At 41.3% G+C, this 15,751-nt stretch overlaps 1 protein-coding gene across 4 annotated transcripts in view; it reads right to left on the bottom strand.

Annotated features, from left to right (window-relative positions):
- LOC121853321 (vacuolar protein sorting-associated protein 13-like) overlaps nucleotides 1-15,751 on the bottom strand; it is a 93,296-nt gene that overhangs the window by 69,710 nt on the left and 7,835 nt on the right. For all 4 annotated transcript variants that reach the window (XM_042347377.1, XM_042347401.1, XM_042347386.1 and 1 more), the window contains exons 2-10: nucleotides 10,904-10,990; nucleotides 10,233-10,436; nucleotides 10,004-10,097; nucleotides 9,501-9,627; nucleotides 6,058-6,202; nucleotides 4,607-4,726; nucleotides 3,985-4,111; nucleotides 2,964-3,195; nucleotides 1,060-1,180 (exon numbers count right to left, since the gene is read on the bottom strand). In XM_042347377.1, the coding sequence (XP_042203311.1) occupies nucleotides 1,060-1,180; nucleotides 2,964-3,195; nucleotides 3,985-4,111; nucleotides 4,607-4,726; nucleotides 6,058-6,202; nucleotides 9,501-9,627; nucleotides 10,004-10,097; nucleotides 10,233-10,436; nucleotides 10,904-10,990 (1,257 nt within the window). The remainder of the gene's footprint in view (nucleotides 1-1,059; nucleotides 1,181-2,963; nucleotides 3,196-3,984; nucleotides 4,112-4,606; nucleotides 4,727-6,057; nucleotides 6,203-9,500; nucleotides 9,628-10,003; nucleotides 10,098-10,232; nucleotides 10,437-10,903; nucleotides 10,991-15,751) is intronic.

Below are 15,751 nucleotides of genomic sequence, written 5' to 3'. Positions count from 1 at the left end.
GTCTGTTACAAGAGATCTGACTGTATAATACATCATGTCTGTTACAAGAGATCTGACTGTATAATGCATTATACTGTATCTGTTACAAGAGGTCTGACTGTATAATACATCATGTCTGTTACAATAGATCTGACTGTATAATGCACTATATCTGTTACAAAAGAACTGACTGTATGATACATCATGTCTGTTACAATAGATCTGACTGTATAATGCACTATATCTGTTACAAAAGATCTGATTGTATAATCTGTCATGCATGTTACAAGAGGTCTGTCTGGCCTGTATGTCTGATACAAACAAAACATTGTCATTCTGTGCTCTCAGTCAGCTCTATGAATGCCAATCCTGAGTTACCAATTGACTGACATACTGACTGATGGAGACAGAATTCTAACTATTCAATGTTGATGCAGCTTATGATCCATTCTCAGCCATTTTTTATTTTGTATACAGGTATGTGATGAAATAGTTTCAATAAATTAAAGAAAAAATTGACAACACAAAGATTAAAAAATTGCATACATTGCTATACAATTTTAATACATTGGCTGTACAATACACTAAGGGAGTCGTCTGCAATAGTATAACATTAATTACGTAGTCCATTTGGGTTGCCTTTATTCTGGGTCATGTGTCGTGTGTACATTATTTTTCGGGTGATGATGGTAGTATTAAGGTCTTCAAAAATACATAACATCCAAAGAACAGACAAGACCAAGAACTAATAAAAAAAGTGTGAGAAATGGTTGCAAAAATGGCAGTGGTGGTGGCGATGAGTCAATTGGTCCGGCAGTTAGTCAGTTGAAGTCAAACAAGATTTGTATTCATAGAGGGTGACAAATGCTTCTAAATCAGTCACATCACATAGTACAAGAGAGAGTTATTGGGTGGAGTATATAATAAAAACAAAACACAATGTGTACTTAAAAGACTCTCTCTCTTACCTAAATTTGGGTTTGAAATTGACTTATTCGCCCAAATTACAGTTAGGGTACAACAGATTTACTCAAGTTACCCCCAGATTTACCCAAGTTAAAATTAGAGCAGACAACTCACCCAGATTATCTTCGTCCTTGGCAGTATCTTCACTCTCCTTCTCTGCGCTCCCGAAGAACCAGCCACTAAACCAGCCCCTCTTTTGTTTCTCTTGCCTCTGTAGCTCTCCCTCGCGCTCCACCTACAAGACAACACGTACCCGGTGTCACGTACGTAAAATAATCCTACAGAGCGCTCGGTAAATTATCCGACCCGTTCCAAGGCATTGTATAGATTGAACACGCTGGGTTTATTTTACTTGACGAACAACTCTTAAGTTTTTTCTTGGGTCTGTAGACTTCCATGTGTGTCTACTGTGTTCTGTCTTTAATATGTTTGAGGTTATTGTGTTTAAAAATGGGTCAAATAATTAATGGATTTGCAGACACACACTATCTTGACACCTCATACATTATTATTATCTGCTATATATACACATTACATACACCTCGGGTCCTAAATCTCTGATGATCAGGGCTATGATGTAAATAGCAGTAGTCACAATAGTTTAATGGTCGCACTAAATTCTTCAAATCTCCACTCTAATAATTCCTCATAATTCACTTTAAACTACTCTGATATGTTACCAAAATCTTGTATTGTATTTTTTTCCCCCTTAACACAGATTCAATTTACAGTACTGTACTGTAGTTCTCTCTAATTCACTCAAGATTTCAATAAAAGATCATCTCCAACAGAGACACACAGGTGATGGAGGATGTTCAGTAGTAAACATCAACAGATAAACAAGATAAAAATATTTGGGTCACATTATAATTGAGCAACACCATAAAAATTATAACTATGACAAGAATTAGAAAAAAATAGATAAAAGTGAATGATGGGAGAATCAGCTAGTGTTGGATCTCCTCATGTGAGAGCTTACAGGAATAGTGACAAAAACATACCATTGCCATTATTCAGTAGAACCTCTGAAATTTGTCATTCTAAAGTTTGTGAAACTCTAAAATTTGGATGATTTCTAGCATGGATCTTGAATTACAAAACCTCCAGAATTCAGAAATTTCTTCATGTAAGTAAATTAAATAAATTTTCTTTTTCTTTTTGCCAATTGTTTTTTCTTAGCTTTCAGTACATGTGTCAGTTATAGTATATACAGCATGCCCTTCAAATTCGCGGGAGTTAGGTTCTCAAACTGGCCACGAATCGCCCAATCTGCGAATAACATTTGCTGACCGGGGGGGGGAGGGGGGTTACATTTTTACTTAAGTGCAAAGAAATGTATATTCCCTTTATGTGTTTGCCCTTAGGACAATTATTTCTTTTACCTGTATTGTATATGTGTGTTGACTTACACACAAAACACATACAAATTAATATTAATGGGAAAATCCGTCTCACAAATAATCAGAAACAAATGTATTTTAATAATGTTGAGTCTACCCTCAAGTCCCCTCCGTGCTTTGTTATAAATAAAGCACGGAGTGGACTTGTGGGTAGACTCAACATTATTAAAATACATTTGTTTCTGATTATTTGCGAGAGGATTTTCCCATTAATATTTATTTGTATGTGTTTTGTGTGTGTCTACACACACACACACACACACATATATACAATAATGTATAGGTAAAGGAAATTATTGTCTCTAGAACGAATGGCTCCTTGTCCCGGCCGTGAAGATGCCAGGAACTTAAAACTACCCGCAACATTCTTGGATACATCCAGGGTGTCATCCGCGAATAATAGAGGGCCGCGAAATAAAAATCTGCAAATTATCCGGGCGTACTGTATATAGTTTTGTGTACTGCATTCATTATCGTCTTGGATTATTTGAAGTTGTTAAGTTTTCTGTACACGTTATCTCTCTTGGTTTAGTCCAAAGATTCAGAAAGGGTCAAGTCCTAACTCGTCTGTACATTACAGTATCTTAGAGATTCCACTGTAACATCCTCTACACCCACCTCCATCTCTGCTTGCCGCCTCACAAGTGTTAAGTTGAACACGTCCAGGGAATATTCACTCTCTTTAATATCTTGAACCTGAGCTGTTGTAAGTCTCTTGTTCTCCAGTTTGGCCTTGTAGGCAGCCTTGTACCTGTGACACATACCTCGGTGCTCCTTGATGTGTTTCCAAGACCAATTGTGGTGTACACGTCGGATGTTCTCCAGTTTACAGTTGTAGGCATAAAGCCACCTAGTGCACAAATAACACCAACAGTAATCACTACCAGCCACTTGTTAAATGTCATATCACAAACAAAATCAATGGAGCTTATCAAGATGAATAAAGAACTAGAGTGTATTTTACTACAATTTGCCTGACAGGGATTTAGTTATCGTGTGGATATCATTTGTTCACCAACAGACATATATACAGCAACATGATTATGTACCCAAGACCCTGTCCAGTCTGGCAGATAAGAAAACAACCTAAGTACACTGCTTGTATATCTGCAGTTTATATACATGGTATGTATACCTGTGTTATCTATATACATGCTGAACTGTGTACCTGCAAGATCTATATACATGCTGAACTGTGTACCTGCATTATCTATATACATGCTGAGCTGTGTACCTGCATTGTCTATATACTGTACATGCTGAACTGTGTACCTGCAATATCTAGATACATGCTGAACTATGTACCTGCAATGTCTAGATACATGCTGAACTGTGTACCTGCAATATCTAGATACATGCTGAACTGTGTACCTGCATTGTCTATATACATGCTGAACTGTATTACATGCATTGCCTATATGCTGAACTGTATTACATGTATTGCCTATACATGCTGAACTGTATATAGTACAGTATCTGCATTGTCTATATACATGCTGAACTGTGTACTTGCAATGTCTATATATATACTGTACATGCTGAACCAATAGTAAAACTTATACTGTACGATGATTTCAATGAATAAATATCTATCATCTATCACTTAAAGAAAGGCCACAACTTATGAGAGACGACTCACCATTCCCGAGCGTGTCCCTTGATCCCGCTGATGGCTGGTCGGTACTTACGGTACTTGGAGGATATTTTCAGTCTATCGAATGAGTCGAGCAGCGCCATGATATTCGAGTACTGGTGACGGCTCAGTCCTGCCAAATACAACACTCTGTCAAACTCTTTGTTTTTGTGTGGTTTCTACATATGTTACATGGTAATACTGATAATGGATGGTTCATTTTTTACATTTAAACAGTGGCCATCATCAGCAGAAGTTAGACTATTTGAAGTTAAGTTAGACAATTTTAAGTTAAGTTAGACTGTTTTAAGTTAAGTTAGAATGTTTTAAGTTAAGTTAGACTGCTTTAGGTTTAATTAGCTTGTTTTAGGTTAGGTTACTATTAGGGAGTTAATCATCAGGAATGAATAGGATGGTAGCGAAGGAAACACAGACCCAAGAGAAAAAATTTATCTCTTACGTTTCGTCACAATGGGCTTTATCCAAGTCCTTTGTGATGAATGTTCGGAGTAATATTATCCAAGTCTGTGTATCCATTTCCACTATATAACATAAGCTAGCGAGTGTCTAATCTGCATATGACTCAGTAATTCTAGGAGTCCTGAGAGTGTATCAACTATCAACCCACCTATAGCCAGCTCATCCATGACAAAATCAAGATTAAACACAGGAATGGAGAAGCTTGGGTCGTCGTCCTCAGGTTTGGAGTCTATCTGAAGCTTAGATGTCGAGCATATTGGTCCAATAACTGTGAAGAGAAATTATTCGACTCAGTAGATGATAGAAATGGTATATGTTAGACAGAGTAGATGATACAAATGGTAGATGTTAGACTCGGTAGATGATACAAATGGTAGATGTTAGACTCGGTAGATGATACAAATGGTAGATGTTAGACTCGGTAGATGATACAATTGGTAGATGTTAGACTCAGTAGATAATAGAAATGGTAGACATTAGACTCGGTAGATGATACAAATGGTAGACATTAGACTCAGTAAGCAATAAGAATGACTAATGCACGCGCGCACACACACACACGCGCACACACACACACACACACACAACAATTCTGCTCCCGACTATACCGCCCTTCAGGATTTATTGAACAGTCTCCAAAACTTGGCCACCATCAACCATACCAAGACCATGGTTATGCACATCAACCTCTCCTCCGACGTTGTCCCACCCCCTTCCATTACTTCAGGTCCCAACACACTCCAGGTTGTAGATTTCACTAAGCTCCTCGGCGTCACCATAGACAACAAACTAAATTGGAAACCACACATCAGTGAAGTTGTCAAATCCTCCAGTTTCCGTCTCCACCTCCTCAGCTTACTCAAGTCCCTCGGAGTTCCTGCACCCGAGCTCCTCAATGTTTACTCAACATTCATACTTCCCAAGCTCACCTATGCTTTCCCTACCTGGTCTTCCTCCCTAAATGCCACACAACATAAACACCTAGAAAAAGTGCAAAAGAGGGCATGCAAGATTATTCTCTCCCCTTCCTACTCCACATATCATGAAGCGCTCAACACACTGACCCTCTCGGCTCTCACTGACCATTACCACAACCTCATCTGCAAATTTGGTGAGAAACTTCTGCACCATCCTCGACACCGGCACCTACTACCACCTGAGATCCCTCACCCGAGAATTGCTGTTCGACACCACAACCGCATCCAGCCCATACGAGCACGAACTGATCGCTATAAGAACAGCCCAGTCCCAACCATTGTAAGAATTATCAATAACTTGTAATCAACCAGTGTATTCACTCCCAATCAATCTTATTTTTCGCACTGTCATATGTTGAAATGCCCTGTAGTTTGAGCTACTCCCCACCTAGTTATTATATATTATATTTGTATCACTTATGTTACCTGTATATTATTTGTAAATCAAGAGACCCATTCCCCAATTATGTAACTGTATATTTTCAGCCTTCCGGCTGCCATGCTCTTTAAATAAACCGTAAATTATCGCACACGCACGCACGCACACACAAACACACACGCACACACACACACACACACACACACACACACATGCACACTCTCTCTCTCTCTCTCTACTCACTGTATTTCATGGTCTGAGGTAGGTGGTCCTGGTAAGCTATAAGATCAGTAAGGCACTGAATCATCTTCTCCTTGGGCTGGTTCATCTCCGACAGCAGCTCAGCGTTGGGGTTCCAGTAGATGCCCAGACCATCCAAACTGTTCAGCTACAGAGGGGGAGGGGAGCACACAAGGTCACACACCACTAAAATGTAATGTAACACTTTTGTATGTCTCGCCTGTAAAAAAATATATACCTTCTCATCAAGTTTGACAAAGGCTTGGACAAAATATAAAGGATGGATGACTTGAAGATTAAACCTGAACCCCCCTCTGCTTATTTCACGGTCTCTACCTGTCTACCATGATGTACACTGTCTCTCTACCTGTCTACCATGATGTACACTGCCTCTCTACCTGTCTGCCATGATGTACACTGTCCCTCTACCTGTCTGCCATGATGTACACTGTCCCTCTACCTGTCTACCATGATGTACACTGTCCCTCTACCTGTCTACCATGATGTACACTGTCTCTCTACCTGTCTACCATGATGTACACTGTCCCTCTACCTGTCTACCATGATGTACCTGCCTCTCCTGCCTGTCTACCATGATGTGCACTGTCCCTCTACCTGTCTACCATGATGTGCCTGTCTCTCTACCCTGTCTACCATGATGTGCCTGTCCCTCTACCTGTCTCTGATGTACACTGTCCCTCTGCCTGTCTGCCATGATGTACACTGCCTCCCTACCTGTCTACCACACCAGTGTACTGTCTCTCTACCTGTCTGCTGCATGATGTACACTGTCTCTCTACCTGTCTACTTGATGTACACTGTCCCTCTACCTGTCTGCAGTGTTACACTGTCTCTCTACCTGTCTACCATGATGTACACTGTCCCTCTACCTGTCTACCATAGTGTGCTGTCCCTCTACCTGTCTGCCAGTGTACTGTCTCTCCTACCTGTCTACCATGATGTGCACTGTCTCTCTACCTGTCTGCCATGATCCTTGCACACTGTCTCTACCTGTCTACCATGATGTACACACTGTCCCTCTACCTGTCTACCATGATGCCCTGTCTCTCTACTACCTGTCTACCATGATGTACACTGTCTCTCTGTCTACCACCAGTAGCACACTGTCCCCTCTACCTGTCTACCATGATATTTTGCACTGTCCCTCTACCACTGTCTACCACACTGTCCCTCTACCTGTCTACACACTGTCCCTCTACCTGTCTACCATGATGTACACTGTCTCTCTACCTGTCTACCATGATGTACACTGTCCCTCTACCTGTCTACCATGATGTACACTGTCTCTCTACCTGTCTACCATGATGTTCTCACTCTCTCTACCATGATGTACACTATCTCTGTCATGATATACCATAAACAGTCTTTTAACCATGATGTACTGTCTCCCACTACCCATCACCATTGGCACTTAAGCCCTTGTACCTTCTCCAAGTTGCCTCTCTCTTTCTCCATCTCTCTCTTTCTCCATCTCTTTCTTTATCTCTCTCTTTCTCCATCTCTCTCTTTCTCCATCGCTCTTTTTCTCCATCTCTCTCTTTCTCCATCTCTCTCTTTCTCCATCTCTCTCTTTCTTCATCTCTCTCTCTTTCTCCATCTCTCTCTCTTTCTCCATCTCTCTCTCTTTTCCATCTCTCTCTCTTTCTCCATCTCTCTCTCTTTCTCCTCTCTCTTTTTCTCCATCTCTCTCTTTCTCCATCTCCTTTTTCTCCATCTCTCTCTTCTCCATCTCCTTTTCTCCCTCTCTCTTTCTCCATCTCTCTCTTTCTCCATCTCTCTCTCTTTCTCCATCTCTCTTTTCTCTCTCTCATCTCTCTTTTTCTCCATCTCTCTCTCTTTCTCCATCTCTCTCTCTTTCTCCATCTCTCTCTCTTTTCTCCATCTCTCTCTCCTCCATCTCTCTCTCTTTCTCCATCTCTCTCTCTCTCTCCATCTCTCTCTTTTTCTCCGCTCTCTCTCTTTCTCCATCTCTCTCTTTTCTCCATCTTCTCTCTCTTTCTCCCTTTTCTCTCTTTCTCCATCTCTCTCTTTCTCATCTCTCTCTCTTTCTCCATCTCTCTCTCTTTCTCCATCTCTCTCTGCTCCATCTCTCTTTTCCCATCTCTCTCTTTTTCTCCATCTCTCTCTCTCTCTTTCTCCTCATCTCTCTCTTTCTCCATCTCTCTCTTTTCCCATCTCTCTCTTTCTCCATCTCTCTCTTTCTCCATCTCTCTCTTTCTCCATCTCTCTCTCTTTCTCCATCTCTCTCTCTTTCTCCATCTCTCTCTCTTTCTCCATCTCTCTCTTTCTCCATCTCTCTCTCTTTCTCCATCTCTCTCTCTTTCTCCATCTCTCTCTTTTTCTCCATCTCTCTCTCTCTTTCTCCATCTCTCTCTCTCTTTCTCCATCTCTCTCTTTCTCCAATTGTATTTAAATGAATTCTTTAAAACTTTGAACTGTAAAAGTAGAACAGTTTTGTCCATGTATCGAGATGAATTTAAGCTTAAGTTTTTGCCTTTGAGCATGTACGGTAGGATGAGTCTGGGTGACTTATTAAAACTTTTGGAAAGTGAAAACTAATATTTTTATAGAGTAAAGATAATTTATATTTTTTCAGAAAATGTATACAGTACTGAACAAAGGTGACTTAAAATTTACAAGCACAGTATAATTGACTTTTTAAATATTCTAAATATCTTTAACTATTTCAAAGGTCATTAATTAACACTAATTACTCAAATATTTAAAATGCGAACCCAAATTCTTAATCATCATGTAAAATGGTATCTTTGTATGAAATGTGAACAACATCCATGGCATGACCCTAAGTGCCAAAATGAAAGGTATTATTGGGTCAAGCATATGTTTGACATCCAACTAGTACATTTTTTTTTAAAGGGAAAAGTAACTTGTTTATATAGTAAAGATAGTCTATATTCTTAACAAAATATATATAAAGGCAAGACTTACATTCTCCCTTCATTTACAGTCATTTATACTTACTGCTGTAGTACAGTATATGTGCAGAATGTTCTGTCATCCTACTCCCTTTCCTCAACAAGACCCCAAATACTGGCTGATTACATATGATCTTCCCAATTTTAAACATTTGTTACGAAAAAAATAAAGAAGCAACAGTTCAATGCAAGTTCCTTTTGTGGTTGTGTAGACATCAAAGTGATACAGCTCCCAAGTTACTGCTGGCATTGGTGGAACAAACACTACATTTTTTACATAGTCCCAGAGGAGAAAGTAGCTTTGTTACTTTTACATAATACCGTATAATTATGTTTATAATAAGGATGATCATTTGTAATAATCTGGTATAAATATGATCACTCAGCCTAGCAAAACAACGATCCCCCAAAATCACAACTCATCACCCCCCCTCCCCCCCACGCACACATACTGTAAAACACTGGTGCTACATAAACACAATGACATACCTTATAGATCAGTTTATCTGTATCTAAGCAAGGTTTCCAGCTAGAATCTGTGCTCTTCATGGATAGGTCATGTAGGGTCACTCCCACGGCAAATGGTGAGTTGGGGCAGCTTACAGAGTCCTCATACCTACAAATACAGTACATCAGTCAATTTTAATACTTAAATTTGCTGTCTCCTAATGCAAATCTTGCAGCAAAATCCTACCTAGAAAAGTGTGAAAGAAACTGCAGTAAGTAATTTGTTTTTAATTGTAGAGGAGTGGTTGGGATATTTCATAGGATTGGAAGACTGGATACTGAAAGAAAGAGTGTGTGTGTGTGTGGTGTGTGTGTGTGTGTGTGTGAGTGTGTGTGTGTAGTTTGTGAGAGAGAGTAACAAGAAATGACAGTCGATCTATGTGTCTGCTTGTTTGGATGTTGCAGATAACCTGAGCAATTACAGTACAGTATCTATCTATCCATCCATCTCTTTTCTACATATCTACAGTAACTATCCACCTCACCTAATGTGGATGTCCTGGATGGTGACTTGGATGTTGCGGATGACTTGGGCAATAAGCTTCTCCTGAAAGCTGTCTTGGGATTTGGTTTTGGTGCCTGTGTGAAGAAAAGTCAAGGTGGAGTTATTGAGGTCAATGTTTATTGGTAGGGATTAATTCAACTAAATAATGGTACAACATCACATGGAAAATGACCGTAAAACATCATCGACGACATGATGAATTAATTCACCTTTCTCAATTTCCTGAAGCTTGATCTTAGCATCCTCAGCTCTCTGTAGGGCGGCCATCTTTGTCTCGTGCAGTAGCTTTTCTTCCCCCTTGGGGTCGTACTTGATGGATGTGTTGGGCACCACAACTACCATCACCCTCTCCACCACAGCCACCCATTGTGCCTGGTACAAGTTGGACCAAGGGATCTTCAAGGTTAAACATCCTGAAAGTGAGAATAACATCCATTGGCTACACCTGATATACACCAGAGTCCTTCAGAGGTTACAAGTTAACAACCACTAACTACACCTGATGTGACAAAGTTAACAACCACTAACTACACCAGATGTGACTTAAAGTTAACAACCACTAACTACACCTGACCTAACAGGTTAACAACCATCAACTACACCTGACATACACCAGTGTCCTCCTGAGAGTAACAAGTTAAAATGTCAAGTTTGATACTGTACCCTCACACAGGATAATATTTTACCCTCCTCACATCTGACCCAAGGACTGAAGCCAAAATGAAGTCGCGAGCGGCACACATACTCTTGTTGTACAGTACTGACAAGCAACAAATAATAAAAGTAAGTAAAAAAATTATCTGAGGGGAAAGAAAAGTCTCTCTCACTGGCAGCATTACCACCAAGCATTTGACACTCAGCTCAGTACATCATCACTTACCGATGTGGCCAAACACAGGTCGTACAGGCAGGTTGAGCTCATCGAGGGCGCTCTGCTTCACCTCCAGGTCCTTGAGTGCCACATCCCCTGTAACAACATACTGTATTAATTTTACTGGCATCAGGTCATGGAAGGTCACTTGGTGGTCATGGTAGGTTACTGGCAGAATTGTAAAAAGTACGTACTGGACGTTGCTACTTAAGTAAAAGTGTTGTTACATTGAAAATTGTTACTCATGTAGAAGTAAAAAAAAGTATCTCATTCATAAAGTACTCAAGTACTGACAAAAAAATAATAATACGTAATAATAATTAATTGTCACAAATATTAAAATAAATCCACAATAAATTATGAAAAACTAGTTAACTAAAGATAATGAAAGACACAGCATCACACATGTTTATTTGAAAGTCTTTCTATTTAGATTAATCGTTAACTGGTTCTCGAAATAATGGTTGTCCAATCAAGAATTTTTAAGACCTAAATATAAGCACAGCATGACCTATGGAAAGAGTATACATTAAGCCACTCTTCTCCCCACAATCCATTGCAGGGATAGTGAATGAGCTGAAAATATATCTACCCAACACTATGATCACTTTCTTCCTTATCCACACAAGTATCGTCAACATGGACTTATGGTCGGCAGACATAATGTTGTCTCTGCTCACATTAAGTTAGGGTACAGACCTATCTGGCAAGTATCTGAGGTGGGGATGACCCACACTTCTCTTCCTGTAAACTCTGTAACTGTCCCAACACCCTTCAACACTATTGCCTTGACTGTCCCACTGTCAGGGACCTCCTACCACAGGTCGAGTCACTAACCACTATATATCACCACCTATTTATTCGTAATAATTTAGATTTAATTCTTATACACTACCCACACTTTGGTGGGTGCTAACTCCCATTGTCCTTAAATCATATAAATATTGTGTTCATATCACAAGTCATAGCGTGTCCTGTGGAACACGAGTACCAATGTACAGTATTAGTGTCTGACCGCATGGTCTTGTGACAAGGCTTGTTGCCCCCTGGGGTGTAATAAATTAATTAAATAATAAATAATAAGCCCAGCATGACTAAACAGATGCTCACAAGCAGCAGATAGAGGTAGTAGGGTGTTAAGCTTCAGAAATAAGTTACATAATGTCGAGAAAGACCTCAATAGCTGCATTTCATCCCCTGGGCATGCCAAGTAGTTATCAAGCTCCTTCAGTTGAGGAGTTTGTGGATGAATGATGCCTCCATAGCGACTGAGTCTGACAAAAACTCACCGCGAACTGTCCCTCTATTGGGGTGTGGCTGTGGTGACGTCACTGTTTTATTCTAATTGATGAGCGACTGAATTTTTTGCACCACGTAACATATGGCAGGTGCTGGAGGGGGGGGGAGTGGTACAGGTGCTCCTCTACTTACGAATGAGTTACGTTCCTGAGGCTTGTTCGTAAGCCCAATTGTTTGTAAGTCCAACTTTACTCTTGTAGATACCAAAAATATTGTAAAAAATGAAAGATAATGGATGTTTAATACAGCTATACTCTACAATACAGCCTTAAAACCTGGCTCATTCTTCTCCTCTTAGATAATATATGTTCTATTTGGAATTTTCTTGAAAATAATCCAGTCTCATCCACATCAAATATGGGTTTTTTCAATTGTATTGGACTAAAAGTATTAGAAAAACATACTTAAGTTAGAGTAAAAGTACTGAAAAATTTGAGTACTGTACTTTTTAAAAATTAAATATTGTACAGTATTCAAAATGTTACTTGAATATAGTACTGTACTCAAGTAAATTTATTTAGTTACTTTACAACTCTGGTCACTGGTGGTCATGGTAGGTCACTTGTCATCATGGTAGGTCACTTGGTGGTCCTGGTAGATCACTTGGTGGTCATGGTAGGTCACTTGGTGGATATGGTAGGTCACTTGGTGGATATGGTAGGTCACTTGGTGGATATGGTAGGTCACTTGGTGGATATGGTAGGTCACTTGGTGGTCATGGTAGATCACCTTGTGCTCAGGTAGGTCACTTGGTGATCATGGTAGGTCACTTGGTCATGGTAGGTCACTTGGTGGTCATGGTAGGTCACTTGGTGGTCATGGTAGGTCACTTGGTGGTCATGGTAGGTCACTTGGTGGTCATGGTAGGTCACTTGGTGGTCATGGAAGGTCACTGGTGGTCATGGTAGATCACCTGGTGCTCAGGTAGGTCACTTGGTGGTCATGGTAGGTCACTTGGTGGTCATGGTAGGTCACTTGGTGGGCATGGTAGGTCACTTGGTGGTCATGTTAACCTAACCAAATCTAATGCTAACCCCGCGCAGGGTGAAACTATGGGCAAGTTTATTTATGCCATTTGCCTCTGTCTACCCAGCAGTAATTGGGGACTTTGATGTTATCGATTTGCGGATAGTGTTCCGGGGTAATGGTTAGCCAGTGCAGCTGGCAAGTTGTCTGGTCTTCTTGGAATATTCCTTGACACTGGGTCATGCAGCTCGTTAACTCAGGGTGTGGTTGTGGTGTTGGCAACAGCTTCTACACCTTAAACAAATTCATGCCTAGGTGGCCCTTGGGTCGGCCATCCTCGATTTCGAGGGGCATCCATTATTCCATTATAATGCTAATAACCAAACCTAATGCTTACCCAAACCTAACTAAACCAAATGCTAACCTAATCAAACCTAATTCTAATGCTAACCAATCCAAACCTAACCTAACCAAACCAAATGCTAACCTAACCAAACCTCCAAACATAATGATATCCTAACAAAACTTAATCTAACCAAATCTAATGCAAACATAACCTAACAAAACCTAGCATAACATAACCCAACCTCAACCCCCGCCCAGGAATCATTAGTGTATTTAATCAATAGGTGGTGTAATAAGCTGTAAGGGGGGGGGGAGACTAATCCTCAGGTGAACCTAAAAACTGACTCGCCTAACCTAACCTCATGTCAACACTCATAAAACACGAACTCCAAAATAAATGAGGTGAGAATGGGAATAGCTATGTTAACCTGTCATGTTAACCGGTCGCTGTCATATTAACCGGTCATGTCGTGTCTGGTCAGTGGAGGAATTCTGATGGCATTCCAGATAAGATTAGGGGGTGAGGTAAGGAGGAACAAGAGGTGGGAGAGGAACAAGAGGTGGGAAGGGGGGAACAAGAGGTGGGAAGGAGGGAACAAGAGGTGGGAAGAGGAACAAGAGGTGGGAAGGAGGGAACAAGAGGGAAAGAGGAACAAGAGGGAAGGGGCACAAGAGGTGGGGAAGGGAATGAGGGAAGGGGGGGAACAAGAGGTGGGAAGGGGGGAACAAGAGGTGGGAAGGGGAACAAGAGGTGGGAAGGAGGAACATGAGGTGGGGAGGAGGAACATGAGGTGGGAAGGAGGGAACATGAGGGTGGGAAGGAGGGAACAAGAGGTGGGAAGGAGGAACAAGAGGTGGGAAGGAGGGAACAAGAGGTGGGAAGGAGGAACAAGAGGTGGGAAGGAGGAACAAGAGGTGGAAGGGGAACAAGAGGTGGGGGGGGGGGCACAAGAAGGGAAGGGGACAAGAGGTGGGAAGGAGGGAACAAGAGGTGGGAAGGCACAAGAGGTGGGAAGGGGCACAAGAAGTGGGAAGGGGAACAAGAGGTGGGAAGGAGGGAACAAGAGGTGGAAGGGGAACAAGAGGGAAGGGAACAAGAGGTGGGAAGGGGGAACAAGAGGTGGGAAGGGGGCACAAGAGGTAAGGGGGCACAAGAGGTGGGAAGGGGGGCACAAGAAGTGGGAAGGGGAACAAGAGGTGGGGAGGAGGAACAAGAGGTGGGAAGGAGGGAACAAGAGGTGGGAAGGAGGAAGAGGTGGGAAAGGGGGAACAAGAGGTGGGAAAAGGGGGAAACAAGAGGTGGGAAAGGGACAAGAGGTGGGAAAGGGGAACAAGAGGTGGGAAAGGGGGGACAAGAAGTGGAAGGGAACAAGACGGGGGAACAAAGGTAAGAAAGAAAAAATAATACAGTAATCTGAAAATCACTTAAATTAAAAAAAGTGACCATCAATGACCAGCCTAAACCATGGTATATTATGAGTTAGGTTAGGGTTTGAGGGGTAGGGAAGGTTAGGGGTTAGGTTTGTTGGGTAGGGTAGGGTGGGGTTAGGGTTTGTTGGTAGAAGGTTAGGTTAGGTTTGTTGGAGGGAAGGTTAGGTTAGGTTTGTTGGAGGTTAGGTAGGTTAGGTTTGAGGTATGTTAGGGTGTATGTGTCATGTTTGTATGTTATTGTATAGGTTAGGTTGTCTGTTAGGCTAGGTTGGGTATATTGTTTTTTAGGCTCTATGTCATTTGGTGTATAGTATATTGTTTTGTATGTAGGTTATAGGCAGGGTTGTTAGAGTTTGTTGTATCTGTTAGGTTGGGCTTGGTGTTTGTAGGCAGGTTAGGCTTAGCAGGCTGTGCTAGGTTAGGTTTGTGTTTGTATGTGTGGCTAGGTGTTGTATTGGAATTGTCAGGCTTGGTGTTGGTCAGTCTGTTGCAGGCTAGGCAAGTGTTAGGTTAGGCAGTCTGGTTGCAGGTTAGGTTAGGTTGTGCTAGGCTTGTTGGGCAGGTTAGAGTTAGGTAGGCTTGTTGCAGGTTAGGTAGTTTGTTGGGCAGGTTAGTTAGGTTAGGTTAGGTTTTGCTGTGTTAGGTTAGGTTGAGGTTAGGGTTTGTTGGGCAGGTTAGGTTTAGTTAGGTTAGGTTTGTTGGGTAGGTTAGGTTAGGTTAGGTTTGTTGGAGGTTAGGTTAGGTTTGTTGGAGGGTAGGTTAGTATTATGTTGGTTAATTTTCAGGTGAAATAAGCTGGAGTGCTAATATTCAGGT

Source organism: Homarus americanus, unplaced genomic scaffold (assembly GCF_018991925.1).
Source record: "Homarus americanus isolate GMGI-L3 unplaced genomic scaffold, GMGI_Hamer_2.0 scaffold50564, whole genome shotgun sequence".
NCBI classification, from domain to species: domain Eukaryota; kingdom Metazoa; phylum Arthropoda; class Malacostraca; order Decapoda; family Nephropidae; genus Homarus; species Homarus americanus.
This window is presented reverse-complemented; position numbering and strand designations above follow the sequence as displayed.